Below are 28,000 nucleotides of genomic sequence, written 5' to 3' on the forward strand. Positions count from 1 at the left end.
AGAATCAGGTTTTATTTAATGATGTGAACATTAAGAATTTGCCTACATGGATGAAATATTCACAAAGGACTTGATTATTCACACTCATACATACAGAGGAAGTCTGCTGAATAAAAAACGCTCCTTTACCCATCCAAGCTGCTGTCGGGGACAGCAAAGGGCCTGCCTGTTCCACAGCAGTCTTCAGTCTTCATGAATGTTGAAAAGCTTTGCTACTTCGTTGAGATCTTCATGTTCCTCACCGTCCTTAATGATCTGAGGGGCAGAGGAACAAGGAGCGTGTGGGCTGGGCCGCACACCAGGGCAGCCCAGGCCAGTCGCCACTTCACACTGGGAGGGAGTTGTGGGAATGGCTTTCTACGAAGCCCAAGTGAGCATATGCCAATGCCCATGCTACCCAGCCATGTCCCAAGTGAAAAAGAAACATACCCGAGCCAAGGCGATACCTTTGTTCTGCTCAGGCACAGTCTGACCTGGGTGGACAGTGCGTGGCAGGACGTCTGACGAAGTCGCAGGGACGGTTTCCGCCCACACCTCCCATCTTTCTCTCAGAGCTCTGACGGGCACCTACCTTCCTTGCTATTGGCATTCGGTTGAAGATGTTCCACAGCACGATTCCCACCACCACTTTGTCCCTGAGGTAGAAGATGACGCCTTTGCCGTAGTCCTCCCCTTGGGCAGGGGCCTGGGGGACTACAGGGTTGCTGGGAGGAAGAGTGATTTCTGAGGCCTCAGACTCTGTCTCACTCTCTGATCGGATACCAGTCCCTGTAGCCAATCCCCAAAACAAACAAGCAAAGTCAAAACAAAACAAAGTCAGTTCTTATGAGCTTGGAAATTCTAGAAGGCAAGTATCTTTCAACACCTGCTTCAAGCTGCTTCTAAATGATTTGTTTTTCTATGCCACCTCAGTAAACACTGGCCTATTCCAGCCCCTCTCCACTGACAAAGCCAACAAAAGCTCTTCCTTGCCAGCTCCTGGGCACTGGGTCAGTCTGACCCCAAACTTCCTATCTCATTTTCAATTTACACTATGGATATTTCCTGGGATCTTTTTTCAAACTACAGAAGACTTGCTCTTGTCCTCTGAGAAACATTCTAGTGCTACATGGTCAGTACAACAGCCACTAGTCACATATAGCTATTCTAATTAAAATTAATTCAAAATTGAAGTTTATTTTAGTTAAAATTAAATAAAATGTAAAATTCAGTTCCTGATTTGCACTACCCACATTTCAAATACTGAAGAGCCACATGCGGCTAGTGGCTAATGTACTGGACAGAGTAGAGGCAGAACACTGCCATCATAGCAGAAAGTTCACTTGGATGGCACTGCCAGAGACACTCTGGCCAAAGCAGAAGGCACTTCCATATGGAAGAACCATATGGAAGTGTTTCCTCCTGTGCAGGGTGGTGGCAACAGCCTGGGGAGAGGGCATTTTGTCTTCTGGGAACAACCAGGCTTCAAGTAATACTGCCCAGTGGAGAGAGTAGTGACCTGTAGTTTATAAACACCTACTGTATAAGTCCCTGGGTCCCCCTCCTGGATCCACTTCCCAGGAGAGGTCTGAATTAAGGAGTGGGTATATGTAATCCACTTAGATTACACAGGAAAAGGACCTCATATCCATATAATGTCTTGCTTTCTCCTTCTTAAAGAACAGCTTGTCCTTGAAATGCCTCTAACAAGAGGACACAGAGGTTAAATAACTTCAGCCAAGGTCACGAAGGGAGAGAGAAGAGACCTAGGAGTTAATGAAAGAGATGTGTGTCGGAGAGAAGTTCATTCCGAGAGGTGCCTCCCGTCTAGAGAAAACCCGCTATTAAGATCTGACAGATGGAATTAGAGGCAGCTCAAGGACTACTCAGCCCAGTTCTTCACTGTTCAGGGCCCAAGGAGGGGAGCAGGTCCCAAACTAAGGTTCTCAGACCTAGTTCTTGGGATCAGCAAAAAAAAAAAAAAAAAAAAAAAGAAGGCCATTGAAAAAGTTCAGGTTTTCTTCATCACGCAGGTCTTCCTAGTCCCTCGGGACAAACTAGACTTACAGAGTCGTCGAGTTAGCCACCGTCCAAGAGTCTAGGACGACACCCACAATCCACAATATCTATGCTTTGACCAGGATACCTGATTTTGCCAGCTCTCAGACCACTAAAGAGTGAGGACTTCGGGTTTGGTTTATTTTAAAGCACAACATGAAAAGAGGCTTTCACTGACAGTTCCCTCTGGCCAACACAGATACCCCTTGTTCAGGAGGATTTGGACCATGGTTTCTCAACACTCTTCCAAGAGAAGTGGCTGGGCTTCCTTACCTGACTGCTCTGTGGCAGATTTGGGGTTGTCTTGTGCGGTTGCTTTTGCAAAAACGCCGACTGTGGGCAAACTACTGTCCACAAGACCAATAGCTTCATAGCCAACATCGGGGCCCAAATCACTCCTAAGGAAGGAGAGAGAAGAGGGTGTTCTGTCAAAGGACTGTAAAGGATGGTGCGGTAGAGCGTTTCCGCTAAGGCACCGCACTTTCATGCCAACCAAAGAAACTGGTATGTGCCACAGCAAGAGAAACGCCAAACTGATCTGTCGCCTGCTAGGACATCTGGGGACAATTGTGAGAAAGCACAATTATTCCAAACAGGTTTTATTTTCCTAACAAGCCACTATGCATATCACAGATCCATACAATGATCTATACTTTCTTAAATTTAATCATTAATTTTTACCATATCACATTTGGGGGGTTGGGTTCCCCACATTTACTATTCACTACCTTCCTTTACTCTTTTTAAAACTGCCTTTTTGAAACTTTGAAGAGTGCTCCATATTTATGGAATCCAGAATCTGGGGTATTTTGTGGTTTTATTAACTGACAATATTTCCTCTTAGCCTTCAATTTTCAAGGCGAAAGTGCTTTCTATAAAGTGGCACCTTCACTCACTTGGTCATTTTATTTTCATTGTTCTTCTTGGAAACTTTTCCTATCATCATCATGCTGTTTTTAATATGCTAGGAACTTCACAGAATACTTGTGGCACAGACACACTATGGTTTTGTAATCATCCAAGCTACTTGAGATATTTTGTTTCTTGTGCTCTACATTTTGTTATCTTCTTGGCCACAGAAGCTCACTGGACTGGTGTCTTCAGGGAACAGTCTACAATGACTTCTTGGATTCTGTCCCTGGAACCTAACTGATAATTGTACAGCTATGAACTACTTTTTTTCCTAACTGCATTATCTTACACGTGTTGACCCTGAAAGCCATCTGTTATGTTTTTTGCTGCCCACTCATGAAACTGTGTGTGAACGTCTTAAAATGTACTCCCATCAGCTGAGAATTTCCCCAACAGAAACTGCTTAGAGGCTTCTGAAACCCTGAAGTTTTATGTACCCCATCTTTCACATCAACAAGATGAGAGTGGGCCAAACAGGGCCAGCTCCAGTATTCAAGAATGTCCATTGAGAACTTTCTACTACCCAGAGAGCTGCCTATATACGTCTGACTCTGAGTTGCTGATCTTAAGGGTTACATATGAGTGAGCTGCCTTTTTTGTCAGTAGGTTGGGCTCAGCAGAATTAGCAGCAAAGAGCAAATAAAATATACTGCTGTCTGTATCTAAGAGCACACTTTTGTACTACCTACTGTAGCTCGAACTCTGAGCTATTTTAGCAGAAGTGCTGATGCCATTTCCATTCATTCACCTAGTCTAACTTATGTCAGATGGAACCCTTTTGCCAGAAGATGGCTCGGGGGTAGGATGCGTGGACACGAGATGGAATTTTTTCACCCTCTGTATGAAGCTAACTGGCCCACCAGGAAACCAAAGCATATAACTCTGGTTCCATTAATTCTGTGTTCTAACCAATTGAGTCCTCAAGGCACAAAACTATTACCAGAACATTGACTGATGCCAGTACGGCTTAGCAGCTCCAGTCATATTTTCTCCAGCCAATCTTCCGCTCACAACAGCGTGATCGTGGTGCTCCACCCGCCTCCTACCCAACTTTATATCGTAGAAACATGCAGCATCTCCTGCCTTTGGAGACAAATACATTACATGAGCACATGATAAAAAAGCAAGTTAAGGACAGAACATACACTTTGGGGGCTCAAAAAATGCTTGTGATGTTAACTAATGATTTCCAACCACAGGCCAGAATCATACCTATACTATCAAAAACAGTTGCGCTTCCATTTTTACAAAAACCATTCTATGCTTCCACAAAGCTACCCTGAATCGTCCATGCTCCAGCTTACACCTATTTCTTCTCATTCTGCCCTCAGCAGAAACAGGATATTTAATAACCATGATCTGCAGAATATTCTTTCCTGTGTGGAATCCAGTTTTTAGATGTGACTGCCTCTTACGTAGACATCTTTTCCAAGATAAAATTTTTTTGGTCATTCACTATTCATTCATTAATTCAACAAGTATTTACAGAATACTTACTCTGTACAAAGCATTATACTGTCTGGGCTGCAGAGACATGCCTGACATAGACCTTGCCCATGAGGTGTGTATAAGTGAGTTGAGGAAGGCGTGGCACTCTTCCTCACTATGGTGTACCCTGCCAGAGGTACGCAGTGAGTGAGCTCAGTGTTTCAAGCAGAGAGAGAACCCCCGGCTGGAGGTGAACAAGGCCAGCTTCACAACGGATGTGGTATGGGAGCTCTCTCACCCTTTGTTCATCTTTGTGGCTATTCAGACACCCCCAAAGCAACCTAAAAATCCAACATGTGAGCAATGGCGAGATAAACTCTGAAATCCACCTAATGGAATATTATACAATCGTTACACTGCTTATGGAATCTGAAGCAATGTGGAAAAAAACTTACATTCGAATGTTAAGTGAAAAAGAAAATACAAATGTTTATACGTAGTATGCTCGCCATGACTGTCTACAACAAAGAAAAAAACTATGCGCGAGAAAGTGAAGGGAAGAAACTACACCTAAACATCAGTGGTTGCTGCAGGGGAATGTCCCTTTCTCCTTTTTGCCTGTGTTTTTCATACTGAGCATGTATTGCTTTTATAACAATTTTTTAAAATCCAGTACACTGTAACTTTAAAAAAAAAAATCTTTACGGGAAAAACACCCTGCAAAGTTCCTATGTCCTCAGTTGCAGAGTCCATAATCAAACACAATACACTTGTAATGATCTAACAATAGGGAAATTACCTCATGGTTCCTACATACTATAGTCTTGTTTGTGTCATAACAGATTTTTAAAAACAGCTAAAAATAGTACTCAAGGAAAATGAAAATGGAGTAATTTTCCTTTCCAGAGAATGTTATAAAACTGCCTCATCCTCCATTCCCTGGACTCGTGTTCAGGCAAGGGAATAGCAAATCAGTCTGAAAGCTGCCCACACGCCCGCCAGGGTCATGTTGATGGCTGCTGCCAACAGTGGAACCAGGAGAGACCTACTCCTGTGGGCACGAACACTGTTCATTTCCTTTTCCATGAGCCTGCGGCATGAGGCCAGACCTGATCTCGTAAACCAAGCAGTTCATGAGTTTCTGCTCTCCACCCTCAGCTTCCAAACACGCTGACCCTATTTGGGTGAGCTGCTGCCAAGCCTTCGCACACCACCGGGCAGACCTGCTCCCAGGCCGGGACCAAGGCACCGTGCCTGGTCAGGCTGTCATTGCACACTTACCACCCAGATGTTAGAGCGGGCCTGGAGCTCTGCATTTACACGGAAGCCACCAAAATCAGAGTCTATCTCCAGTCCGCCAGTCTTGGCCAACTCAACATTGGGCTCCAGGCCCACGGCTGCCACTATGTGGTCAGTTTCTACCTGAGGACAAAAAGAATTCAGTCAATTATTACAGTTTCCTCATATGCCTATGAACCCAGTGACTGTAAATCACAGTCACAAAAAAAAATCACAAAAAATCGGGGCTTTACAAAAAAAATCATCGGGTAACTCTGGTCAAAAGATTTTAAGTTCCATTTCATAAAGTGCCACCCCTCCACACACACATACCCGCTACCATCTGAACAGAAATCTGCCACCCGAGGAAGGCCTCAAAAATCTGTGACACACATAGGAAGAGGCTATGGGAAATGGTTCCCAGGCGGCTACTCTGGCTCTCATCATTCTTCTTTTAGCAAAAGACAGTTCATTAAGAAAATTATGACAGGTTAATGGTGACTGCCAAGACAACTAATCTACTGGTATCAAATGAAGGAGTGAGAATGAGGAAAGGGCAGAGCAGGCTTGGAAGGTGTTCTGGCAGCCTGTCTTCCCCTCCTTACCTTCCGGCCATCTTTCAGCTTGATGAGTAACCTGCCACCGCCAACTCCAACTGATTGCACAATAGCACTGGGTAGCACCTTAACCCCCTCTGTAAAGGCAAACGAGACCTGAGGCTGAGCCAGTGAGCCTACCACCTTCGTGACAACCAGAGAAGCTGATGAGAGTAATCATTAGTACGTAGGCAGCCTTGGAGAGCCACAGGCACCCACGCCCACAGTTCACTTCCAGCACTTCCAGGAATCTGGTGTGTCAGATTCAGAACACCTACATGAAGCTGGCTGACATGAGAATGGTGGAAATTTTCATCGGGCAGTTGGTAAGGCTTATGGACAGGGGGTTCCCAAAGAAGCAAATTTTGCCTTAGTCTTCACTCAAGGCAAGAGTGGGAGCATATGGAAAGAGTGTCTCTACCTTGCCTGACTTTTTCCATGGTCCAGTTGCTGAGGTATTCGGGGAGGATCTTTCCCATATTTCCTTTCTCAGGGAAGAGCTGAATCACTTCTGTGCCCGAGGCTCGAGCTGGGAAGAAGAAACAGAGTAGGTATAGTGGAGGCAAAAGTCAATCCTAGAAGACAGGAAGAGAAGTAAAGGAGCCGCAGGCAGCCGTCTACTAAACACAGGGCAATGCCGCGACCCAGGCCAGAGCGCACATTTGTGGGGCACTAGGGCACAAGGGCATCCACAAGGCAAATACAACAGATGCCAGAACTTGTCCCTGGATTCAACTACATACTGTGAACTCAGTGCACTTACACTTAGGCTTACACAAGTGCCTTGCAAGCTCTGAATAGTAAGCACCCTCCCGAGAAGATGCCCTGATTTCACACAGCTGAAAAATAACATTAAGAAAAAAATGGTTGCCATGAAACATTCAAACTGGAACTAACAGATCTGTCAAGCTGGGAACCATCATGTATCTGAAAGAAGTCTTTGACTTTTACAGGGAGCAGCAGTTCAAAGATACATACAGTTCTGTAGTCTACATTGCCCCTACCATCTTAATAACTCACTTTCCTTAATATTTTATTTCTAAGGAATCCTGGTCTAGAGGAGAGAGGAAAGGAAAAAGGAAAGAAAGCGGCACTGCTCAGCTGCTCAGATGACAGCTTTTCGATCACTAAGGCATCCCTCATCAGACCTAAGCTCAGTGATTAGTTTTTCACCATGTAAACCTTAATCAAACTCTTTCTACTGATCCTGGTAAATGCATCTCTGAAAAGCATATGATATAAGACCAGAGAAAGAAAATCAAGGTCACTCCCCAATACTCACCCTTTCGGCCAAGAGCACAGGCCAGTTCGCTACCAAGGAAGCCCCCACCGATAATTGTAATCGACTTGACTTCCCGGGAAATCTTCTCTAAGGTTCTAAAGTCTTCAATCTGCAGGATCACACAAGTTTAGTCCATTGATTTCCCAAAGGGGCATAGGATGATAATACCAGGAAATATTTTTGCTAAATCCTTGACAACAATAATTTGCACACAAAATCTTCTCCTTGTATAAAGTGGCTCAATTACAGCCTCTATTTTATTGATGTAAATTTCTTTCTCCAATGTAACACTCTTTCTAATAACAGTGGTTCTCAACTGGGGGCAGATATACTCCCCCTCCCCCAGGGGACATCTGGCAATGTCTGGAGACATTTTTGGCTGTCACAACTAGAGTGGGGAGATACTAGCTGAAGCTAGTAGGTAGAGTCCAGGGACACTGCTGAACACCCTACAATGCACAGGACAGCCCCTCACAACAAATGGTTATACGGCCCAAAATGCCAATAGTGCCAAGGTTGACAAACCTTGTTGTATCAAGAACTTAAAGGACAGTACAAACCTTTTCCGACACCCATAGCAGTGGCTGAAAATTTTCAGCAGTTTTCATAAGTAAAGCATGGTGTTAAGAAGCAATCCCCCGCTTCCTTTTTCGCTTAGGTACTCTTAACTTTTCCCCCTAAAGTCTCCACAATAGCACTTGCAGTGAAAAATGCCAAGAGGCTATAAGGAGTTCCAATGACTCAAATGCATCAGGAGAAAACAACTATGGAAGGGCAATCGAAGGAACTACAGCAAGCAATAAAAAACACTAAATCTGTTTTTCTCCTAGGAGCTCAAAACCCTTGAGTGAGGTATCTGAGGTGCAGAGAGAGGAAGTGACTTGCTCAAGGCCAGATAACAAGCCTGTAGAAGAGCCATAGTTAGAACTTCAATCTCCCAATTCCCGGGTGGGTACTTGGGGACCACAAGATTATGCTACCTCTTCAAAACCGCCACAACGAAAGCACTAAAGCTGACAATTACCTTTCTGAAAAGTGTTGTTCTACTCTTCACCTCTGCTCCAGCCCTGTCAATGGCAGACAGACTTCTTGGCGTGCCTCCTGGAAATAAGAGGAGAAAAATCCTTTAGCCCAACGAGCAGGAGCTAGCCCAAACAATCCCCCCACAAAGGTGGTGCTGTGGTGTGTGCTGCTGGTGTCACAGTGGCATCAACAGGATACAAGGCTTTGTTTTCCCTCCACTCGCCCCACAGTGGGCTTTAATCAATTTCCTTTGAAAAGCAGATTTGAGAGTATCTCTTCAAAGGGCCCACCATTCCCACATATGGCCAGAAGCCCTCACTTTTTGCTCCTGTTCTCTTCTGCTTTTTCATGAGGATTCACCAGAAAGCATGGCTATGTTTGTTTAAGCAACTGCATCCTTCTCCTCTCTTGATTTCTGATTGGAACTGGCAATGAAGCCATGAGGTTATATCACTTTCAGGACACAGGGCAGAGGGCAGAAGGCAAAGGCTAATAAGCAGGGAGAGAAAAAAGAAAGGCAGTCCTTTTCAGTACCCATCCGTCATGCCTTTACCAGAAGAAACAATACGCATAATCCAGACAGGCAACTGATCAGATGCTTGTAGTTAGCCAAGCTTTGCACCAAGAGAAGACACCCACTTCAGAGTCTGGGTTTCAGTTTTCTTAAGATTAAGTAATGCCTTTATACTAAAACTTGAATGAGCTGTATCAGGGAATAAAGCCATCTCCAGAAATACTCACCTGTTGCAATCAAGCACTTTTCATAGGTTATTTGAGAGCCATCATTAAGTTTTGCCACATTGCCTCTCACATCCAGCTGTACTACCTGGTACAGTCAAACACATACACACACAGAAAGATAGAAATTGGCTTTAAAATTTTTTACTGAGATATACAACATAAAATTCACCATTTTAAAGTGTACAGTTCAGTGGGTTTTAGTATATTCATAAGGTTGTGCAACCATCACCACTATATAATTCTGGAACATTTCTATCACCTCCCAAAGGAACCCTGTACCCATCAGCCCAATGAGAAGAGTTAGTTCTTGACCTAAGGTGATCCGTAAGAAACCATTTCTAGGTAATCACTGGCACTACAGTTTCTGGTACCCAGTTTCTTCAAGTAGTCATAATTTCCTAAGCAGCCAACATTAGAGTTAAGTCCCTACTGTCCCAAAGTTCCTGCCCAATTTGTGGAAATGGAGAACAGGGACAGACTTTTCTGCCTGCCTGGCTCTTTGGGACCCTTACATCTTTAACAACTCTCCTACATCCTCAACAGCTTTGCAGGATGCTTTCTCCAACTTCTAGCTTTCACTAAAACTGAGCCCGTTCCCCCCGCCCCCAGGAAAGCTCATACACAGAGACTGCTTGCTCACCCAAACTCCTCCCCATCACAAGGAGAGGGTGTTGGCTGCTGGTGGTTCCAAGTTATTCTTGTACTATCATCCCCTCTGAAGGACACCGACATATATCCCTACAAACCAGTGTTATCCAGCCTCCTCCTGGTCACTCCTCATTCACTGAAGTCCTTGGCAGCTGGCTTATACTTCTCCTCTGAGCCACATCTAGAATCCTATCTCTTAAACTTCTACTTCAAACATCTCACTCTTTGGTCACAATTTTCCATCCTTCCAGCTTTCTCTCGGTTCCACCGTCACCTATCCTTGCTTTTGATTTTCTCCATTTACCCAGTGGGCTGTTCCATTCCAACTAATCTGGGCCAGTAGTAGATCATCCAAACTGTGCTCTTGCCAGCATCCCTAATTTCCTTGCACCCTGCTCCTTAGGGTGAAAAGCTTGAGCTTTGCAGTCAGAGAGACTGGGGTTCCTGGCTCTGCTCTACTCCTTATGAGCAGTGAGACCATTCATTCAAGACATATTTATTAAGCACCTAGTATGTGTCGGGCACTGTGGTAAGTGCTGGGGACACAATGTTGAGAAAAACAGACACCTTCCTGCCTTCAGAGTGTAGTAGCCAAGACAGACAATTTAACATGTACTACAATCAAGAGTGAAAAATCAAGTGAGAAATGCTCTAAGAAGGACAGTACAGGTAGCGCTAGAAACATATGCCAGGTGCACTCAATCGAGTTTTCCAGGGTGGAGGGGTGGGGGTGGGCAACAACATAAACTGAGATTGGATGGGTGTGCAGCTTCCCTAGCCACCTTTGATTTGTCCTGGGTAAGATCCCTCTTCAATCCAACCCCTGTACTCAACCCTCAAACTGCTCACTCTCAGATAACCACCTGGTGTCCTAGTTTATTGCAAAAACAAGTAAAGCCATCAGATGTGATCTTCCTCAGCTTCTCGTACGGATTCCCACCTCCCAACGCCCAAATAAAAACTTTACTTCCTTTCTTCCAGCTTCTGGGATGAGGTGGCCTTTCTGTTCTGTTTCTATGCCTGACCCCCATCCCTTTCTTTCTCTCCCAGAACATTCCCCTATTAGTCACCTGCTCATTCCCCCATCTCTCTCCTGACATCCTACCCCTCAGCCCATTGACATGTTTAAGTCTGTCCCATCCTAAATGTCCCACCTTTGATTCTATGTCCTCCTCAAGCTTTTGTCCAATGTCATCTCCGTTTTGTCATTTAAACTTTCTGAAAGAGAAGTTTATCTTCTTTTCTAACTTCACAATGATATCTGAACACCTAAATGTAATGGGTCATTTTATGATTCTTTTTTTAGCAGATTCTTTTGCTGCGGTAATACTATGGATCACATCCTGCTTCTTGAAACTCCAACCTTGGCCCCTGCCCTGGGTTTTCCTCATCCTATGCTTTTAGTACTTCTTTCCTAGTCTCCTTTTTGGACATTTTTTCTTAAGCCCGTTTCCTGAAATTTGGGTTCCTCAGGGTTCCATCTTTGCCTCACTCTTTTTCTGACTACCTCAGTTCTCCACGGGAGGCCTCACCTACTCTCATCGTTTCAAACCCTACTCACATGTGGATGATTCCCAAATCTGTATCTGAGCCCAGAACCCTCCTATGAACATTACAGTCATGTATCCAACTGCCCTTAGGACATATCCACACAGATATTCCATTTAATACTTAACAGTCCAAAATGAAATTTTATGTCCCCCTTAAACTAGGTCTTCCTCTTGCAATGTCTCTCTCAGCTGGGGGTGTACCACCATCTACCACACAAGCTGGAAATCAGAAAGTCATCTTTGCCTCCCCCTCTCCCTCACGTTCTGCCTCCAATCAGTTGCCACCACGCCCTACCAAGTTTGCCTTTTTGCCGTCAGTCTGTTCCCTGCTCTTCACCACCTTTCTGTTAGGAAGCTATACAATGATATAATTAAGAGTTTGGGCTCTGGAATCAGAATTCTCCATTCAGAGAGATCTGGGCTCAAATTCTGTCTCCACCACTTATTAACTATGTGATCTTGAGCAAGTTACTTAACCTCTTTTTCATCTCAATTTCTTTCTCTATAAAATGAAAATAATAATAGTACCTACTTCGTAAGATTATTGTGAGGGTAAAATGATGTAATACACGTAAAGCACTTAAAAAAACTATGCTTACTTCATCTTCTTCATCATCATCATCATCACCACCACCACCACCACCACCACGACTACTGCCCTAATTTGGGCTCCCATCATCTCTCACCTGGATTATTATAATCGTCTTCAAAATGGTTTATCTCTAATCTTGTTCCCCTGAAGACCATCTTCCTCACAGCCAACCGAGTGATTACTTAAAATTCAATCCAACTGTTTTATATCCTTGTTTAAAACTCAACAGCTCCTCAGTGCCAATGCGATAAAACTCAAGCTCTTTCACACGACAGAGCTCTCGACGATCAGACCCCGCACGACTTCTCAGTTTCATCTCCTGCCACTCCTTAACTTTCTGCTCTATCGGCACCTAGCTGCTTGTGTTCCCCTGCACCAAACATGCTTTTTCATACCCTTGTGCCTTTGCTTATGCTATTCTTTTTTACTTGAATGCTTTTCACTTTTCTCTAATCTGGTGAATGCCTCTTCGTTCCATAAGATTTCCCATTCTGTAAGACTGCCTTCTCCAGCAAGCCTTTCCTGAAACCATCATTATACTGGGCACACTTCCCAATAATTCCCACAGTATACTGAGTTTCTTTCTTACTTCAAATCTGTGTTATGATTATCTGTTCATGTTTCTGCCTAATACCGCTAGGCCCTGGAGGACAGGGCCTGTGTGCTATTTACCCATAGGTGATACTTAATACATAAGGTCTTCTTACCAGCTTATCCACAAACCCATATCCACCTTCTCTGCCTAACATCCCCTTATAGGAGAAGTGGGCCTATCCCTATCAAAGGTCAATGCCTCCACTTGTGCTCTGGATCCCATCTACTCTGGGCTTTGCTCCTTCTGATAACCCTTCCCTCTCTACTGGAACATTGCCATTAGTTTACAAACACACTCTAGACCTCCCTCTTGTTAACAAAAACAAAACATAACACAACAAAACAAAACCCTCCCTGGACCCTAAATGCCCTCCAGTAACTGCCCCCAGTATTCAGGCACTCAACTTTGTAAAGTCTAACAATATTTTCCATGCTGATGCCATGCCTGAATTATTTTACTATCCTGAATAATATACATTTGTCAATGTCTTGCCATCGATAATCCCGAAGAAATGTTAGTGTGGAAAAACAGGAAGAAGAAGGAAAGGCAGAGGAGCAAATCAGAAAAAGGAACAGCTTCAGAGTCACGGTCCCCAATGATTTGACCTCCCCGGGAAAGTTTAGCTAGCCTGCTACTCTAGGCTTGAGACTAGTGCTTTCCCCAGGAAGACACACTAATTAGTGTAGACTGGCAATATTAAACCTAAAATGACTTGATCTTTCTTTGATGAACTACAATGGCAGGACAGACATAAATGGGAGTGGGAATACAAGTCACCATGTTTGCTGCCCACATGGGCAGATAGGTGGAGCCTGACAAAGGAAGCAGCCGACTAGCTCACCTTCTTCCCAGTGAGGACGGCCACACCACCATTCTCAATGTGAGGCAGCTCCTGAGCAGAGACATAGAAAGAAGGTGGCTGGAAATATATGCTGTACGGAGAAAAGGGAAAAAATGTTATAAGTACCTGGAACTGCTATCAACTTCCCCCAGAGCTTTAGTAAAATTGCTTCCACCATGGAAAACTTTTAGGAACATTTTCTAAAGTAAGTCTCCAAGGCCACTAGATCTTGATTGCGACTTACTTATACAGAAGTGTTTTACACTAGTGAGTCTCAACTGGGAGCAGTTTTGCCTACCAGGGACATTTGACAATGTCTGGATACATTTTTGGCTATAATAGCTTTGGGGGAGGATGCTTCTGGTATCTAGTGGGTAGAGGCCAGGGATGCTGTTAAACATCCTACGATGCACAGACAAGGCCCCCAAAACAAAGAATTATCCAACCCTAAAGGTGAGTAGTGCTGAGGTTGAGAAACCCTGCTCTGGATTTAGGTTCCTTTCAAAGTTAGAACACGAGGAGTGTCCAAGGAGCTGGTATGCACATCCACCCAAACGAGCTGTCCAGAATGGCACTGGTCAATGGACAACTAGGTCTAGCTCTTGAGATGATTTTGCCTCAAACAGTAGACAGTAACCATGAAATATTAATTAAGGGATGGATAACATAACTGAAAGTATGCATCCTGCCTGAGAATAGGACATGATAATATGAGTGAGGGAGGCAGGTAGATTTATAAAATTTAGTCCAGTGTCAAAGGGATCCACTAATGAGAAAAAAAATTGATACCCAAAGAACATGGTACTGGACTCAGGAGATCCAAGGAGTCTTTTAAAAGGAAAGGGCTTCTTGACTTGTATTTCCAAGTCTCTCATGCAAACATTTAAATAGAGGTTCTTCCTTACAGTGTTCCCACTACATACCCCCAATTCTGAGTGCCTCCTAGGGCATCCAAGGAAGTGCCCCCGAACAGTTTCTTTCTTTTTGTTTTTTTGCTTTTATGGGACACGCCTAGGCAGGTGTGAAGAAGTGACAACACAGGCTGAGCTGCTCTTCACTAGAGAAGTCTAACACGAAGGTCCTGGAAACAGGAGCATTAGTGCTTCAGAGGCCAACATTACATCTTCAGTTGTTGGTAGATCTGGTTAACAGAATCCAGGACTCTTGCCACTAGAGCCTGTTGTTGCCTCTAAGCTATACCAAGTGTGTACCACAGCGGACTCCAGTGTGCAGCCAAGTCAGCTGTCCTACTCACTACATGTGGTTCATGCAAAATCCTGACCTACTCTTTGTGCTTAGCTGAAGTTGCTGGTCGGACCCATTTTACATAAGTGAACAGACCTCCTCTCTTTCCCATTCCACTGTTTGAATCGCAGTGTCTTTGTGACATTTGGATCATCTGAAAACCACAGTTCTTTTGAAAGAGGAGGTCTCATGTATGGCAGCTCAGGATCTTCAGATACGATTAGTACCTTTAGACACAAAACAATGATACTTATCAGAGCCAAGTCATTTAAGAGGCAAATAAAGTGTTCACATTGGCTAAGTGCTTGCAGACCGCGCCCTCCATGCCAAGCAAGACAGTATGTGCCTTACCCTGGCCCCAGGATCCCGAGCCCGGATGGATCTGGCTGCAGCAAAAGCAGCAGTGCCTCCACCGATGAGCAGGAATGGAATGTGACTTGGTACCCTGAATTCAGGAACTGGCTCTCCTTCTGCAGCTGTAAGCAAAAGACCAGACAGGGTGAATTTTTTTTTAAGTCTCAGACAACTCCTTGCCACTATTTAAAAAAAAAAAAAAACTTTCACTTGACTTAATTGTTTACATAAAAAGCTAGCAAAACACTGCAGCTACATTAATCTTATGAAATTTCATTGCATTCTGATAGTATAGGAGAAGGAAGCATCCCTTTCATTTCATAAGTGAAAAATACCCAAAAAAGAGGTGAATAATTTGGCCAATGTCATTCACTCACTAAGTCTCTCAGAACTAGAACCTAGCTTAGTGTTTAGCTATTTCTAAAATATATTAGAAAGTATATATTAGAAAGCTTCTGCCCTTCCCATTAATTTCTTAATGACCAACAGGAACATATCAGTTCAGTTTCACCTTTTGTTAGCAATAAAGGGGGAAAACCCAGCAGATCAATTGTGGATTATTAAACAATGTTCAAAACTAAGGAGGTGGTATGAAGGAAAGCAATGGAAATCGCCTACTCAGAGTCGTGGGGTTAATTAAAGGATTAAAACATTCCTCTCTGAAAAATCAAGCCAGATGTGTGGGATGGAAGTGATGGCTAGACCTATATGCTTTAGGGAAACAAATATATCTTTAACAAATTGAAACTCCAAAGACTCAAAAGGGGAACAAAACAGACCAAAAGAATGTCCTCATGGAAAAAAAAGGGCCTTCATCTCTTTTCCAATAATTTTCCTTGCCAAGCTTGCATTTTTTATTTAAAGCTTGCCCTTAAGAGTCTAATATAAAGAAAAACAACCAATCATAATTATCACTAATTTTATTCTCAAACCCAAATTACAGTCAAACACTGTAACAAATTGCTCCCCGGTCTGGGGTAATACCATAGTTTCTGGAAGCTTACAATCTCACAGCATCATCGTGTCTAAACAGTATATCCGCAAAGCATAGCACCCAAATTGTTTATAACTTTCCCTTTATATATTGAGTCTCAAATCATACTCACCAGATGATGTGGCCCTTTTCTGTTTCTCTTCTGGTGTCAGCCCTAATCCTGAAATTCTTTCATTGTATCTTTTTTGGTCATCTTTTATTGTCTTGTAGACCTGAAGACCCAAACATGGAGAAAATTTATTTCATCATACAGCTAGCTAGCTCATACCATAAGTAACATTCATTATCTTTCAATTAAATGAGAAGCTTTTGTCTACATGAGGTAAGTTCTTCTATGTTAGAATCACTAAGGCAAAAATTATTTTCTTAAGAAATTAAAAATACCGAGTGTGTACACACTTGGTATGGAAAGAATACAGGTAAGCAGATGGAAATGTTGCAGTTTCAGATTTCCTTAGGCTATATGTGAAGAATTTTCCTCATATTTAATTCTGAAGGTACAGCTAAAGAAAAAAGAAAAACATTTTATACTGGAAGAATAAAGTGCTAGGAAGAGCTAAACTTTATAAAAGGGGTTTTGGACTATGCTGGATACTACCTGTGAAACCAATCTATATGGTCCTGAGTAGGAAGCTGGGACATAGGTTTTCTTGGTAGATGTCCCAAGTTTCGCTAAGTACTTAGATAATGCCCTGAAGCATGTCCGCCAGTATGCCTAGTCTTATAGAGTAACCCATCTTTCCCTCAATGGCCTATCCTTTTATGACACTCAGATACTTAATGGGCAAACATCTCGCTTAAACACCTACTGTATTTCAAATATACTATCTTCTCTATCCTTTCAAATTGAAGAAGGGTACCTTAGCACTGACTAGTTTTTTTTTTTTAAATACAGCATCAGAATTTATTGAAGATTTTTTAAAAAGCAGTAGGCAAGAATGACTTGTTTTAATTACAACACTTTTGCTCTTTTGTACCCCACAGGGTCAATAAGATAGGAATTTAAGTGACCATATGTCAGTTGAAATCCCAGATTGTTAATTAATTGGAGGAGAAAGTAAGGACAATCAGAGGAAGTATCATAAAACATGTTCTAAGAATACTTCTATGAGCCCCTTACAAAGCAGCCCACTAGGCAATGTGCTGCAGTAAGGAACCTAGACTCTCAGACCTGGACTTGACACTTATGAGCCTGGAAACATCTAACATATGATATGAATGAACTAGAAAATTAAGTACTGTATGTTAAAAGATAATGGTTATTCCTTGAATGCACCACTAAATTCATCAAATTCATAAACTGAATTCAACTAACATTAATTTCAGGAAGAAAGTTTTTTTTTTTCTTGGCATCAGATATCATACACAAGTCCAGCATTTATTCATTCCTTAAAAAAATATTTATTTTAAGAAAGGGACGTTTACCTAAAGAGACGGCTTAAGCTGGTCAGTGTGAGTGAACCGAGAAATAAACTAGGGTCATGGTCACATTGAGAGGGATATCCAAAAATAGCCTAGGGCCTCTCATACCTCCTAATGGCTTCACACACGAAGGGAAGAGCAGACCAAGAAATATCTTGAGGTTTAGTGGGGAAAGGACAAGAAAGAGGTTTGTCACATATTTATATACATATATATTTATATATTTAGCTTTTAAGTAAATGTTCCAATATAAAAATAAGTTTACAGACATACTAAATAAAAATTTACCTTTTCCCCCCGAGTGTTTCTGTCTCCCCAGATTGCACAGATTTTCAGTTAGTAACATGAATACATGTCAGGTTAAGAAAAACTACAAACTTATAAAATATGTTAGCAGACAACTTTCCTAAACAGATGAATATAACGCCATATATTCATCTTAAAGGAATATGAAAGGAAACAGTTCATTTTCTGAGTCAGGCAATGTGGTCCTATCAGTTGAACAATGGCAAAGGGCCCAAATACTAAATCTCATTAAATATTCTAAAGGCTACCTTGACTCTGCTCACTGACAAATCTAAGCCACCTCATTATTTAAAATGTAATATAAAACTATACAAAATACTTTGGTAGACAAAAGCTTATCATTTAACCTGAAATCACTATAACATAGCAGCTTTATTATTACCAGTGTTGGATAAACCCAGAGGGCAATGAGGCATTTAACTGAATGGCTTGAGAGGAACTTGTGCTTCACAGACATTTCTAGGCAGGAGAAAGCAACAGTGAGTGGCCCTATCTTGTGGCCTGGCATTAAGAGATTCGCCTGGCCAGCTCTGTGGAGGCCATCCAACTCTGGTACAGCAACATAAACCAGAGGTTTAACAGGTTTCAACTGTTACAAACATATCAGATGCAAACAATTTAAATCTATTTCTGAATGAATGGGGTGGAACTGATGGGAAAAGTTGAGAGAGCTATAAAATGGAAAAGTTAAGGTTTAGAGGGTAGTATCTGAATTATGAAAGAGAGGCATTTAAGAAAGCAATCCACACGAATGCATTAGCTTGTACCACTTCAGCCACTAGTTTGACCAAATTACAGATTACAAAAGGGACACTGCCAAATGAATTTACTTGAAATAGAGGCTGGGGGTGAGCGGGAAGAACACTGCAATTTCTATGGCTTTTGGGACCTCCTCCGAAGCATTCAATAAAATGCCTTTTCACAATAAAAGTAGGGTTAATTTATTGTTTCCCACAAAACACAAAAATTACATTTTACCTAAAATGATTCAAAATGGATGGTGTGTTCAAGTTACCTTTACTTGCATTCAATGTTTACTCTTTGAGACTGTCTTGTTAGGTATGCAGCACTAAAGCACAATATAATTTAGCATCATAAAAAAAAGAATTATGAAATTGGCAAAAGTTTCAAAGAAAGGGTTGATGATGAGGATATATAATAATCATTAAATGTATGGCTTTAGATATATCTGGTAAGACTTCCACAGTCTGAAGAATGAGACTGGAGGACTCCCTAGTAACTGACAATGTCCCTTTAATAAATACCTAGAAAGCACATGCTGTGAATATTTCATCGTATTCTAACGGATCAAGTTTTCATTAGTGCCATGGTCTCACCCACCCTACCCCAAAATATATTTTACTGTAAGTATCTTACATAATAAACTCCTGCCCCAGTGACTGTTGCTCCTACAATTAAGAAGTATACTAGGCTGCTGCCATCTTTCCCAGAAGCACCTGTAGACGCTAGTGATCTAGAAGGGGATCCTAGGTGATGACACTGCACAACTGTAGGTAAAGATAAGGCCAAGAAAGAAACAAAAGGAAATAGAAAAAGCACTAAGTATTAATGAAGAAACATTCAACACAAAGGTAGGGAAGCATTTTTGGTTACCCTGTGCTAAAAAAGAAAAAAATGCTGCTCCAGGAATGGAGGAGAATGTATATTTCCTCAAAGTCTGTTATCAGACACAGCTCACCTATTTCTTACTCTGATTTGACCCACAACTGGCAAGAGCTGTCTACTTTTCTTGTGCACTTGGGAGTTAGGTCAGGGAATGATAATCTAAGTAGCTTCAAATAATTTTCATGTCCCCCCTTTTTTTAACCTAGATCAAGTAACAAAGATAAGTTCACCGTCTTACCAGGGTAGAAAGAACTAAAACTGTAATGTCATCCAACCATTTGCTCTCAATAAGTAAAACAAACAGCTTCCTTCAATCAAGGGTGTTACTAGGTGTTATCTAAGTTGGTTCACTCAGCCTTACATGATCCAACTTTAGACTGATCTGCTTAGTCACAGTAAACCCTGCCAAGTTAAAGAAAAATGCCCACAGAATAATTCCTCTGTGACCAGCTAAGCTGATCAGAGTTCATTTAAGGAAATATTATTGTGGTACTATTACATAGCAGTTAAAACCATATTTCTCACCTCACACAAACTCCATCCTAAAACTGGAGATACTAGGCCTACTTCTATAATTTAGTATTCGGGTGAGATTCAGGGGTAGTTTTCCTTTCAGGAATGCCAGATTGAAGGTCGTTGTTTTTAAATGTTTATTATCCCAAACTAAGGAAAAACAAAATATTTGACAAATGGGTCAAAATCAAATATTGTGCTAAGGAGCTGCAATGAATTTTGACCATATTCACAGGTTAGTGTGTCACATCCAAGAGAAAAGGTACAATTTTATGGATTAGTCAAATCTAAGAAAACGCAGAGGCTTCCAAGTAAAGAGTAAAAAGACAAGTGAAAAAAGCAAAGATAATCAATGTGAGATTAAATTTCAGTCATTCCCAAATTGGCTCTCATAGGATATTAGACAGTAGGCACTTTAAAGAAGGCTTTTTGGAAATTTTTCCAAAAGGAGAAAGGAGAATTAGTTGTAAAAGTCTTAAAGCAGAGTAGTACTGAGTCTATTAATGGGAGCTGTCTGGCAGCTTCTTTACACAAGCTGCTTTTCTACTTACATATGCACCAGCTCCTATTGTTGATAAGCCCACAATAAGGACTAATACAGAATTATCGATTTTGCCCCCTGATGCACCAGAGCTAGTCATTTGTCTTGTCATCTGGAGTTCTAGAGGAACATGCCATCGCTGGAACAAGTTGCCTAAGGAACACAATTTATTAAGACACACACACATACAAAAATAAAATAGTTAATACATGTTTATGACTAAACATCAATGCACTGTACAAGTAAAGACTTAACTGCCCATTGGGCTGTGTGATATTCACTGTCAAATGACCAAGGGAAAAAAATCTTCAAAACTGTACACACAAATACAACAGATATCAGAATGCACACTCTTAAGTTGTTGGAGTTTTAACAGTACAAGTTAATGCTGTCCAGGGAGGAATTTATAGCTTCCAGAAAAGGTAATGAAAAACACACGGGCAGTTCATCAAATACCTCTCTCTTCACATCTTCACCGTAAATGAAACATGGAGAGATGACTGAATAGATAGATATAACAAGTTAACTACAGGCTACCTGGGACACACTAACAACTACTTAAGGAGTAGTCTAAATGGCTGGCTCAAACCTTGCACAAAATAATAAACTCCTGCAACACAATCTAACCAGAATACAGTTCAGTCTTGTGTGAAAGGTAATGTGTCCTGGAAGACAGAAATGGTAAAGCTTAGAAGAAAACCAGAAAAAAAAATTTAGGTGAATTTATCTCCCCCAAAGAACTGAAGAATTTTGGACTATGAAATATTTTTTACAATGACAAAATTTAAAATATCTACCAACTATCAATACTTGGCTCTCAGTCCTCCAAAATAATACAAAGATTATGTTGATGTAAAAACTCGGTACAGCTATGTAAGAATCTGAGGATCATAACAACGCTCACAAATGGAAATGTAAGAGTTTCATAGACTTCTTTCTCCAGGAGGATGCTGGCATTTTCAGATGAAGGAAGAAGGTCTCAGCACCTTCTCTGCTTGTGATATTCCTCGTGTTGACTATTAACCTAGAACAGGGGTTTGCAAAACTTTTTCTGTAAAGAACCAGATAGAAAATATTCTCAGGTTTGCGGGCCACATGGTGTCTGCTGCAACTACTCAATTCTGCTGATGTTGCACAAAAGCCATAACATATAAATGAATGGGCGTGACTGTGTCCCAATAAAACTTTGTTAATGGACACTGAAATATGAATTTTAAATAATTTTCAAAGAATAGTCTATTAACAGTTTTTTTCAGCCATCTGAAAAATGTAAAAACCAATTTTAGCTCAAGGGGCATACAAAAGCATGTGGGTTTGGCCTGTGGGCTGTAGTTTGCCAATCCTGATCTAGAACAATGGTTCTAAAACTTGAGTGTGCATCAGAATCCCCTGGAGGGTTTATTAAAACATGGATGGCCAGACCTACCACCCAGAGTTTCTGAGTTGGAGGATCTGGGATAGGGCTCAAGAATGTGCATTTCTAACAAGTTCCCAGGTGATGCTGATGCTGCCAGTCTACACTTTGAGAATCACTGGTCTAGAGGCAAGTAGATATGTTCTGGTCTGATCAAGCTTTAAAAGAGAAACAGAACGGCGCCGGTAGCTATTCCCTATGTACTTGCAGAGATGTGAAATAGGGAGCTTTCCCCCTTGCTTTCACAATTACAGGGCTCAGAGGGGTAAAAACACGTCCAAAACAGGGCTGCAGTCTCTTACCTGAAATCCTTGGGAACATGTGCATTCCAGAACTTGGAATTGTTAGGTTTGAAGTATATAATGCATACACCATATAGTAACACCCAACACAGTAAGGGGCAGCAACCCAGTCACACACATTAATGCTTCTATGACCAAGCACACTGAGTGGAATAAACAAAAGACTCTAAGTAGCTTCTCTCCAGTTCAGGTCAGGTTTTACTGACAAATGAATTACAAAAACTTGATTTTTAGTCCTATTTTGATTTCTAGATTATAGATAAGAGACTATGGACCTATATTCTTAGAACTGGAAATGTATTTTTCTCTACTGTTTTTATTTCTTACCTGTTTTAGAATCCTTCATCACCACATGAAATAAAACGGCTTATATTTGGAAATAACAAATCACTAAAATAAAAACATGTGCAAGAGTGGAGAAGCTTATCTTGATCTGGGCAAGCTTTTGATTTTCCGAAGTCCATAAAAACGATGAAGCATCAGAAATAGAAACTGACAACTCTCAGAGCTTAGAAAATGAAACTGGGTAGAAAAAGTTCCACATGACTTAGCACAAAGAATTTAGTTTTGTCCTTTACCTTCACTCCAAGTTTTTCTTTACTGAAAATAAATGCTTTTAAAATTCTGTTTATCCCTCTAGAAGATCCTAAATACAGAAATAATAACTTTGCTTTAATATAATAATTTAATATAATATTCTGATTTTGCTTGCTTTTCACAAACATAAAACTAAAGGTGTAGATTTGGGTAAGTTCAGCAGTTCTTGTCTCAATTTGCACACAAAAAAAAGACATTTAAAAGTAAATTGGTTTTCTCAGGGTATATGCCCAGTAGTGGGATTGCTGGGTCATATGGTAGTTCTATTTGTAGTTTTTTAAGGAACCTCCCTACTGTTCTCCATAGTGGCTGTATCAATTCACATTCCCACCAACAGTGCAAGAGGGTTCCCTTTTCTCCACACCCTCTCCAGCATTGACTGTTTGCAGATTTTTTTTTTTTGGATGATGGCCATTCTGACCGTCATACCTCATTGTAGTTTTGACTTGCATTTCTCTAAAAAAAAGGTTCTAAATAACCTAGGGGCAGGACAGGAATAAAGATGCAGACGTAGAGAATGGACTTGAGGACACGGGGAAGGGGAAGGGGAAGCTGGGACGAAATGAGAGAGTGGCATGGACATATATACACTACCAAATGTAAACTAGAGAGCTAGTGGGAAGCAGCCGCAAAGCACAGGGAGATCAGCTCAGGTGCTTTGTGTCCACCTAGAGGGGTGGGGTAGGGAGGGTGGGAGGGAGGGAGATGCAAGAGGGAGGGGATACGGGGATATATGTATACATATAGCTGATTCACTTTGTTATACGGCAGAAACTAACACACCATTGTAAAGCAATTATACTCCAATAAAGATGTTTAAAAAAAGTAAATTGATTTTTTACAAAGTAAATGCGTTTACATTTAAACTACTGCTTGAAAAGAAATATAATACAATACTGTCATTAACAAACCAACTTTTTACATACCTAGTGACTTTAATTTTGTAAAAGGTGATAATATTGTATGGATGTTCATATTTTCCCTCCAATTTTCTTTTACCTATAAAATTATTCCCACACCTTTCCCCCCATAGCCTCAAAGTTTTAGGAGATTTTACATTATGACTGAAACATGCCTTTTCACTTGTCTTATTAATGTGGGAAAGCCACCTTACTCCTTGACTTTTCATTGCCCCAATCTACTTGTTTTAGATTTTCTGCAGTCAGACCACATGTACAGAGGCAGAGGTTCCTTCCTCACACTTAGGATTCAATTCTTTTTTTTAAAAATTTGATCATTTATATGTAATAATATGATTGCCATTTTAGCGATAATTAGAACCTCTACTGTGTCATATAATTATCATTTCTTTTTAGTGGTTGGAATAATTAAGATCTAGTCTCTTAGCAAGTCTGATAATATAATACAACATCATTGTCTATATTCATTATATCGTGCAAAGATTCAATTCCTGTAGGTGTTTGCTCAACAAATATTTCTTGAATTAATGAATAAAATAAGGAAATAGAAATTCTCCCCAGTTCTACTGATAAGGACTGAACACTTTGAAGAATTCTTTGCAAAGAAGTTTTGGCCATATCCCATTGTACAGGCTGCTTAATAATAAATTAGTAACTTCAAATACCACAGGCTAGCATTAGAATAGTACCTAAATTAGCAAATTCATTTCTTTAGATTTCATAATCTCCTGTTTTTCCATACTCCCAGAAGGCCTTTTCCAGAAATACATTCACACAATTGAGGCACCTAGGAATCTCAAGTGGTTAAGAGGTCTATATGCTCTTGAATCTTGTTTTCTGAATGTCAAACTTATTTTTCTGACATGGATAAAACACAGGATAGGACAAGCCTAGATGATCTGTCCATTGTAGTTAGATGCCTCTTGTGTGAAACACTCTGAAGGCACCAGAAGAAAAATGATTTAGATGACAGAAAAAAAAAATCTAACTCTATTCTGCAAAGTTACGTCCTTCACATTACTAGGGTTTAGTCACTGAGAATTCACCACGTACCAGAGACTGTACAAAATGCTGAGGACACAAAAATAGATATGACATAACTCCTGTCTCAGATAGTGTAAAGCTTAGGAGGGGAGAATGGCTGCTACTCTTCTGAATATCAGAAAATGAACTTGACACAAATCACAAGAGACTCAAGGCTGCTCAGTTTGGTTTTTAATCCTTAGGTCAGAAGAATGGAAGGGAAAGAGTCATTATTCATCAGAACAGTAGTTTCCAAACTTGCCTGATCATATGAATTACATCAAGGGGCTTGTTAAATATAAATATAAATTCCCAAGGCTCTCTCCTACAGATTCTCATTCAGTACTTTCAGGGTTGGCCCTCCATTCAATTTATATGACCAGGAAAGTTTTGGAAACATAAAACTTACAATATGCAACAACTCCCTTAAAATATGTCTAGAGAATACAACATATTAATTGGTTGCAGAAAATGCTGACTTGCTAAAATTTTCTTTGGGAAAGTTTTGCCTCAGCAGAAGGAGTAGGTAAAGGCTCATCTTGTAGGCTTCAAAGCAAGTGTCATGTGGCAGTGCCCAGGAAGCCTGGATCCTTGCCCTCAAGATGTCCAGTTTCCTTTTTAAAGAGGTGAGAAGGATTCTGAACAGAGAAAAATGTTCAAACATTTGACCCTCACCTCAGGGGTCAGTGATCAGTCTGATCACATCGGTGGCACAATGTTTGATAACCAAATAAAATACTACAGAACAGAAAATATCTACTACCTAACCAATCTGCTCAGTGCTGAATGCAGATATAAAGTGATGACTATTAACTACCTTTAATCATTTCTGGAAAGAGGCAGAGCATCCAAATAAAGTAAATAAACAAATAGTAGCAATTATGGTTTTAAGGTAAAAGGCAACATATAATGGAAACGAACCTGACAATGGTGACAGATGTGGATGAGATGTTTCAAGGGAGGTTTAAAGTTTGCTATAATCCTGGCAAAGAACTAGTGGGGAGGAAGGGATAAAAGGAGGGGAAATGGCATATCAACAAACAATGCCTCTTCCTGATCTATGCAAAAACATATGGTAAATGCTGCTATGTGCAAAAGAAACCAGATTAAAAGCAATCAGTAATCAAGCCAGAAAACAAGGTTGATGCCTTAAATGACAGAAGCATTTCTTTTTGAAATTGTAACCACCCCCACCCACTGCTAAAGGTAATGATGTTATACTCTGGTGCTTGGCCAAAGGACAAAGAGTAAGTGTATACAAAGAAATGATGAATATGTCAAGAAGTCAGAATATATTCTACAGCAGACTGCCTTAAAATAAAGTCATGCAATGGAAAAGAACGTTTTCAGTGAGTATTTTTCAGTAGTTCTAATATCACCAACCACCTCAAATGTCTCATAAATCAATTTACCTTTGCAAATCCATACTTAATTGATGAGAACTTTTGGTCAGACTTCAGAATGCTGGCAAAAGTTGTGAGTTTTAAGCAAAATAAGTACACAAAGTTTGAAAGCCCAGTGTGGATGAAAATCTTCAGCTTACCTAAATTTCTGTCCAACTTACATAGAGCATTCTCATTTCAATGCACAAAACCCATACAGATGACATCATAGACAGGATGTTAGTTTTTAAAATCTAATCTGGTCTTTAAGTTCCCAAAGCAACATGTCTTAGAACATACCTCAGGTACACCCATCAGGAAACATTTTCTTGAGGCATAGCAACTGGAAAAACTTTTCAAATGCACATTTCCGAAGACTCTCACAATCTAAGGGAAATATTTTCCACTTTTTTTTTTAAAGCACCCAGAAGGCAGTTCCAAATTGAAAAGGCCTCAAGGCAGTTCCACACTGACATAGCAAATGTGAATATCCTCGGGTGGCCATTCAAAGATGATTGATAAAAAAAAAAAAAAAAAAGAACAACAAAACAGCACCTCCTACAGGTGGATAACTCTTTACCCCCCTGAAATTGTGCAGGTTGGAAATCAGCAGGCTCAAGACATGCTTAGATAAATTCAAGGAATCTGATGCCCAATGGGCTAAAGGGGAACCGGATTCATCCTTAACCTTTTGAGGTCAAACTTTAGGAAGCAGTGTGGAGTTGGGGCAAGAGGATTAGGGACCTAGAGACTGGCAAACTAACCTTTGCTCTGCCTGTTACTTAGGTATGTGACCTTGAGCAAGCAATTTCACCTCTCTGTGCCTCGGTTTATTATCTATAAAAATTAGTGGGTTGAACTTTACTACGAAATCCCTTCTAGCTCTAAAATTTGCTGAAACAACTTCATGGAGGGCAAATACAATGCTTTCTGCAAACTGTTTCTTCGAAGCGTTGAGACTACCAAGAATTACACTGACCAGGCAACTCAGACTAATTCTGGGCCAACTCTTCCCGGTGGCTGGCGCACGGCGGACTGACTCCTTACTTGCACTGATTGCACTGTTTCTGTTTCACAGGGCACTCAAATCTATGAATCCGATCTGGGGTTTGGAAGGTAGGCAGGTAATATGCTCATTTACAGAAGGAACTGAGGCGTAGGGCTTAAGTGTCCTGCTTAAAGTCTCTCAATCGATAAATGACAAAGTCTACTTCACCTCATTGCTCTAAAAAGGCTGACTGGGGGTGGCCGGGAGGTGGCATTGGACAATACGAGACAGCCAGCTATTCTGTTATCCCTGAACAGCAAACCCTCCCAGAAAAAGGCCTCAAGCCGACTACTGGGCTCAAATCCCTTGAAGGTCAGGCCGGCACGGCTTGCGAAACTTACGGTTTGAATCCCGCCAATTCGGAATTCACGCGACTGTTGAGTGTGTTTATAGTTTTTCCCCAGGGGCGGGGGTGGGGTGGGGTGGGGAAGGCCTGAGAGGCATAGGGAGCCTGTAGAACCCAGGTACTTGGTCTTCAAGGTGGGGTTTGCCCGGGATGGGTCAGTCACCTGGGAGCCGGTTCCTCTGCCTCGGGCCTCGGACGCACACTGTCCGCACCAAGGGCGCCAGCTTATGCTTCAAAGCACCCGCCGCCAGGCCTCCACACCGGTACATTTCCGCAACCGCTACTCTGGACCTCCTCCTCCTTTCCTTTCTTCTTAAGCACGGACGGACCGACAGGTCAAACACCGTGGGCCTTGGCCAGTTCCCCCGGCTCCCTTCACACGCACTCTACGTAGGCTCCTCCTCCCAGCTCCGGGTGGGCATTGGACAGCTAGGCCGGCCTTCT

At 41.4% G+C, this 28,000-nt stretch overlaps 1 protein-coding gene across 2 annotated transcripts; it reads right to left on the reverse strand.

Moving 5' to 3' along the window:
- AIFM1 (apoptosis inducing factor mitochondria associated 1) lies at positions 1-27,999 on the reverse strand. 2 transcript variants are annotated; one of them, XM_030844857.3, is made up of 16 exons: positions 27,720-27,999; positions 19,222-19,352; positions 16,229-16,328; positions 15,120-15,244; positions 14,865-14,995; positions 13,524-13,614; positions 9,298-9,382; positions 8,558-8,634; positions 7,534-7,642; positions 6,673-6,780; positions 6,261-6,349; positions 5,659-5,799; positions 3,890-4,032; positions 2,311-2,435; positions 572-768; positions 1-255 (listed from the first exon to the last, which is right to left on the reverse strand). In XM_030844857.3, the coding sequence occupies exons 1-16, from the start codon at positions 27,823-27,825 to the stop codon at positions 184-186; spliced, it is 1,830 nt and encodes a 609-aa protein (XP_030700717.1). In that variant the 5' UTR covers positions 27,826-27,999; the 3' UTR covers positions 1-183. The 2 variants fall into 2 exon arrangements, with proteins under 2 accessions (XP_030700717.1, XP_030700716.1); XM_030844856.3 differs by lacking the exon at positions 19,222-19,352 and adding an exon at positions 20,535-20,677 and having other exon boundaries at positions 27,720-27,998.
- Between the last annotated feature and the right edge of the window lies 1 nt (position 28,000).

Source organism: Globicephala melas, chromosome X (genome assembly GCF_963455315.2).
Source record: "Globicephala melas chromosome X, mGloMel1.2, whole genome shotgun sequence".
NCBI lineage: Eukaryota > Metazoa > Chordata > Mammalia > Artiodactyla > Delphinidae > Globicephala > Globicephala melas.

What these genes read in the sequence shown, in the direction of transcription:
- AIFM1 (XM_030844856.3), bottom strand. Translation starts at nt 27,825, where the DNA reads ATGTACCGGTGTGGAGGCCTGGCGGCGGGTGCTTTGAAGCATAAGCTG. An exon ending in CTCGGGATCCTGGGGCCAGG is followed by an intron (nt 14,996 to 15,119) that starts GTAAGGCACATA and finishes TTGTGTCTAAAG; the next exon opens with GTACTAATCGTATCTGAAGA. An exon ending in TGGCATCAGTCAATGTTCTG is followed by an intron (nt 2,436 to 3,889) that starts GTAATAGTTTTG and finishes CTCCTTCCTTAG; the next exon opens with GAGTGATTTGGGCCCCGATG.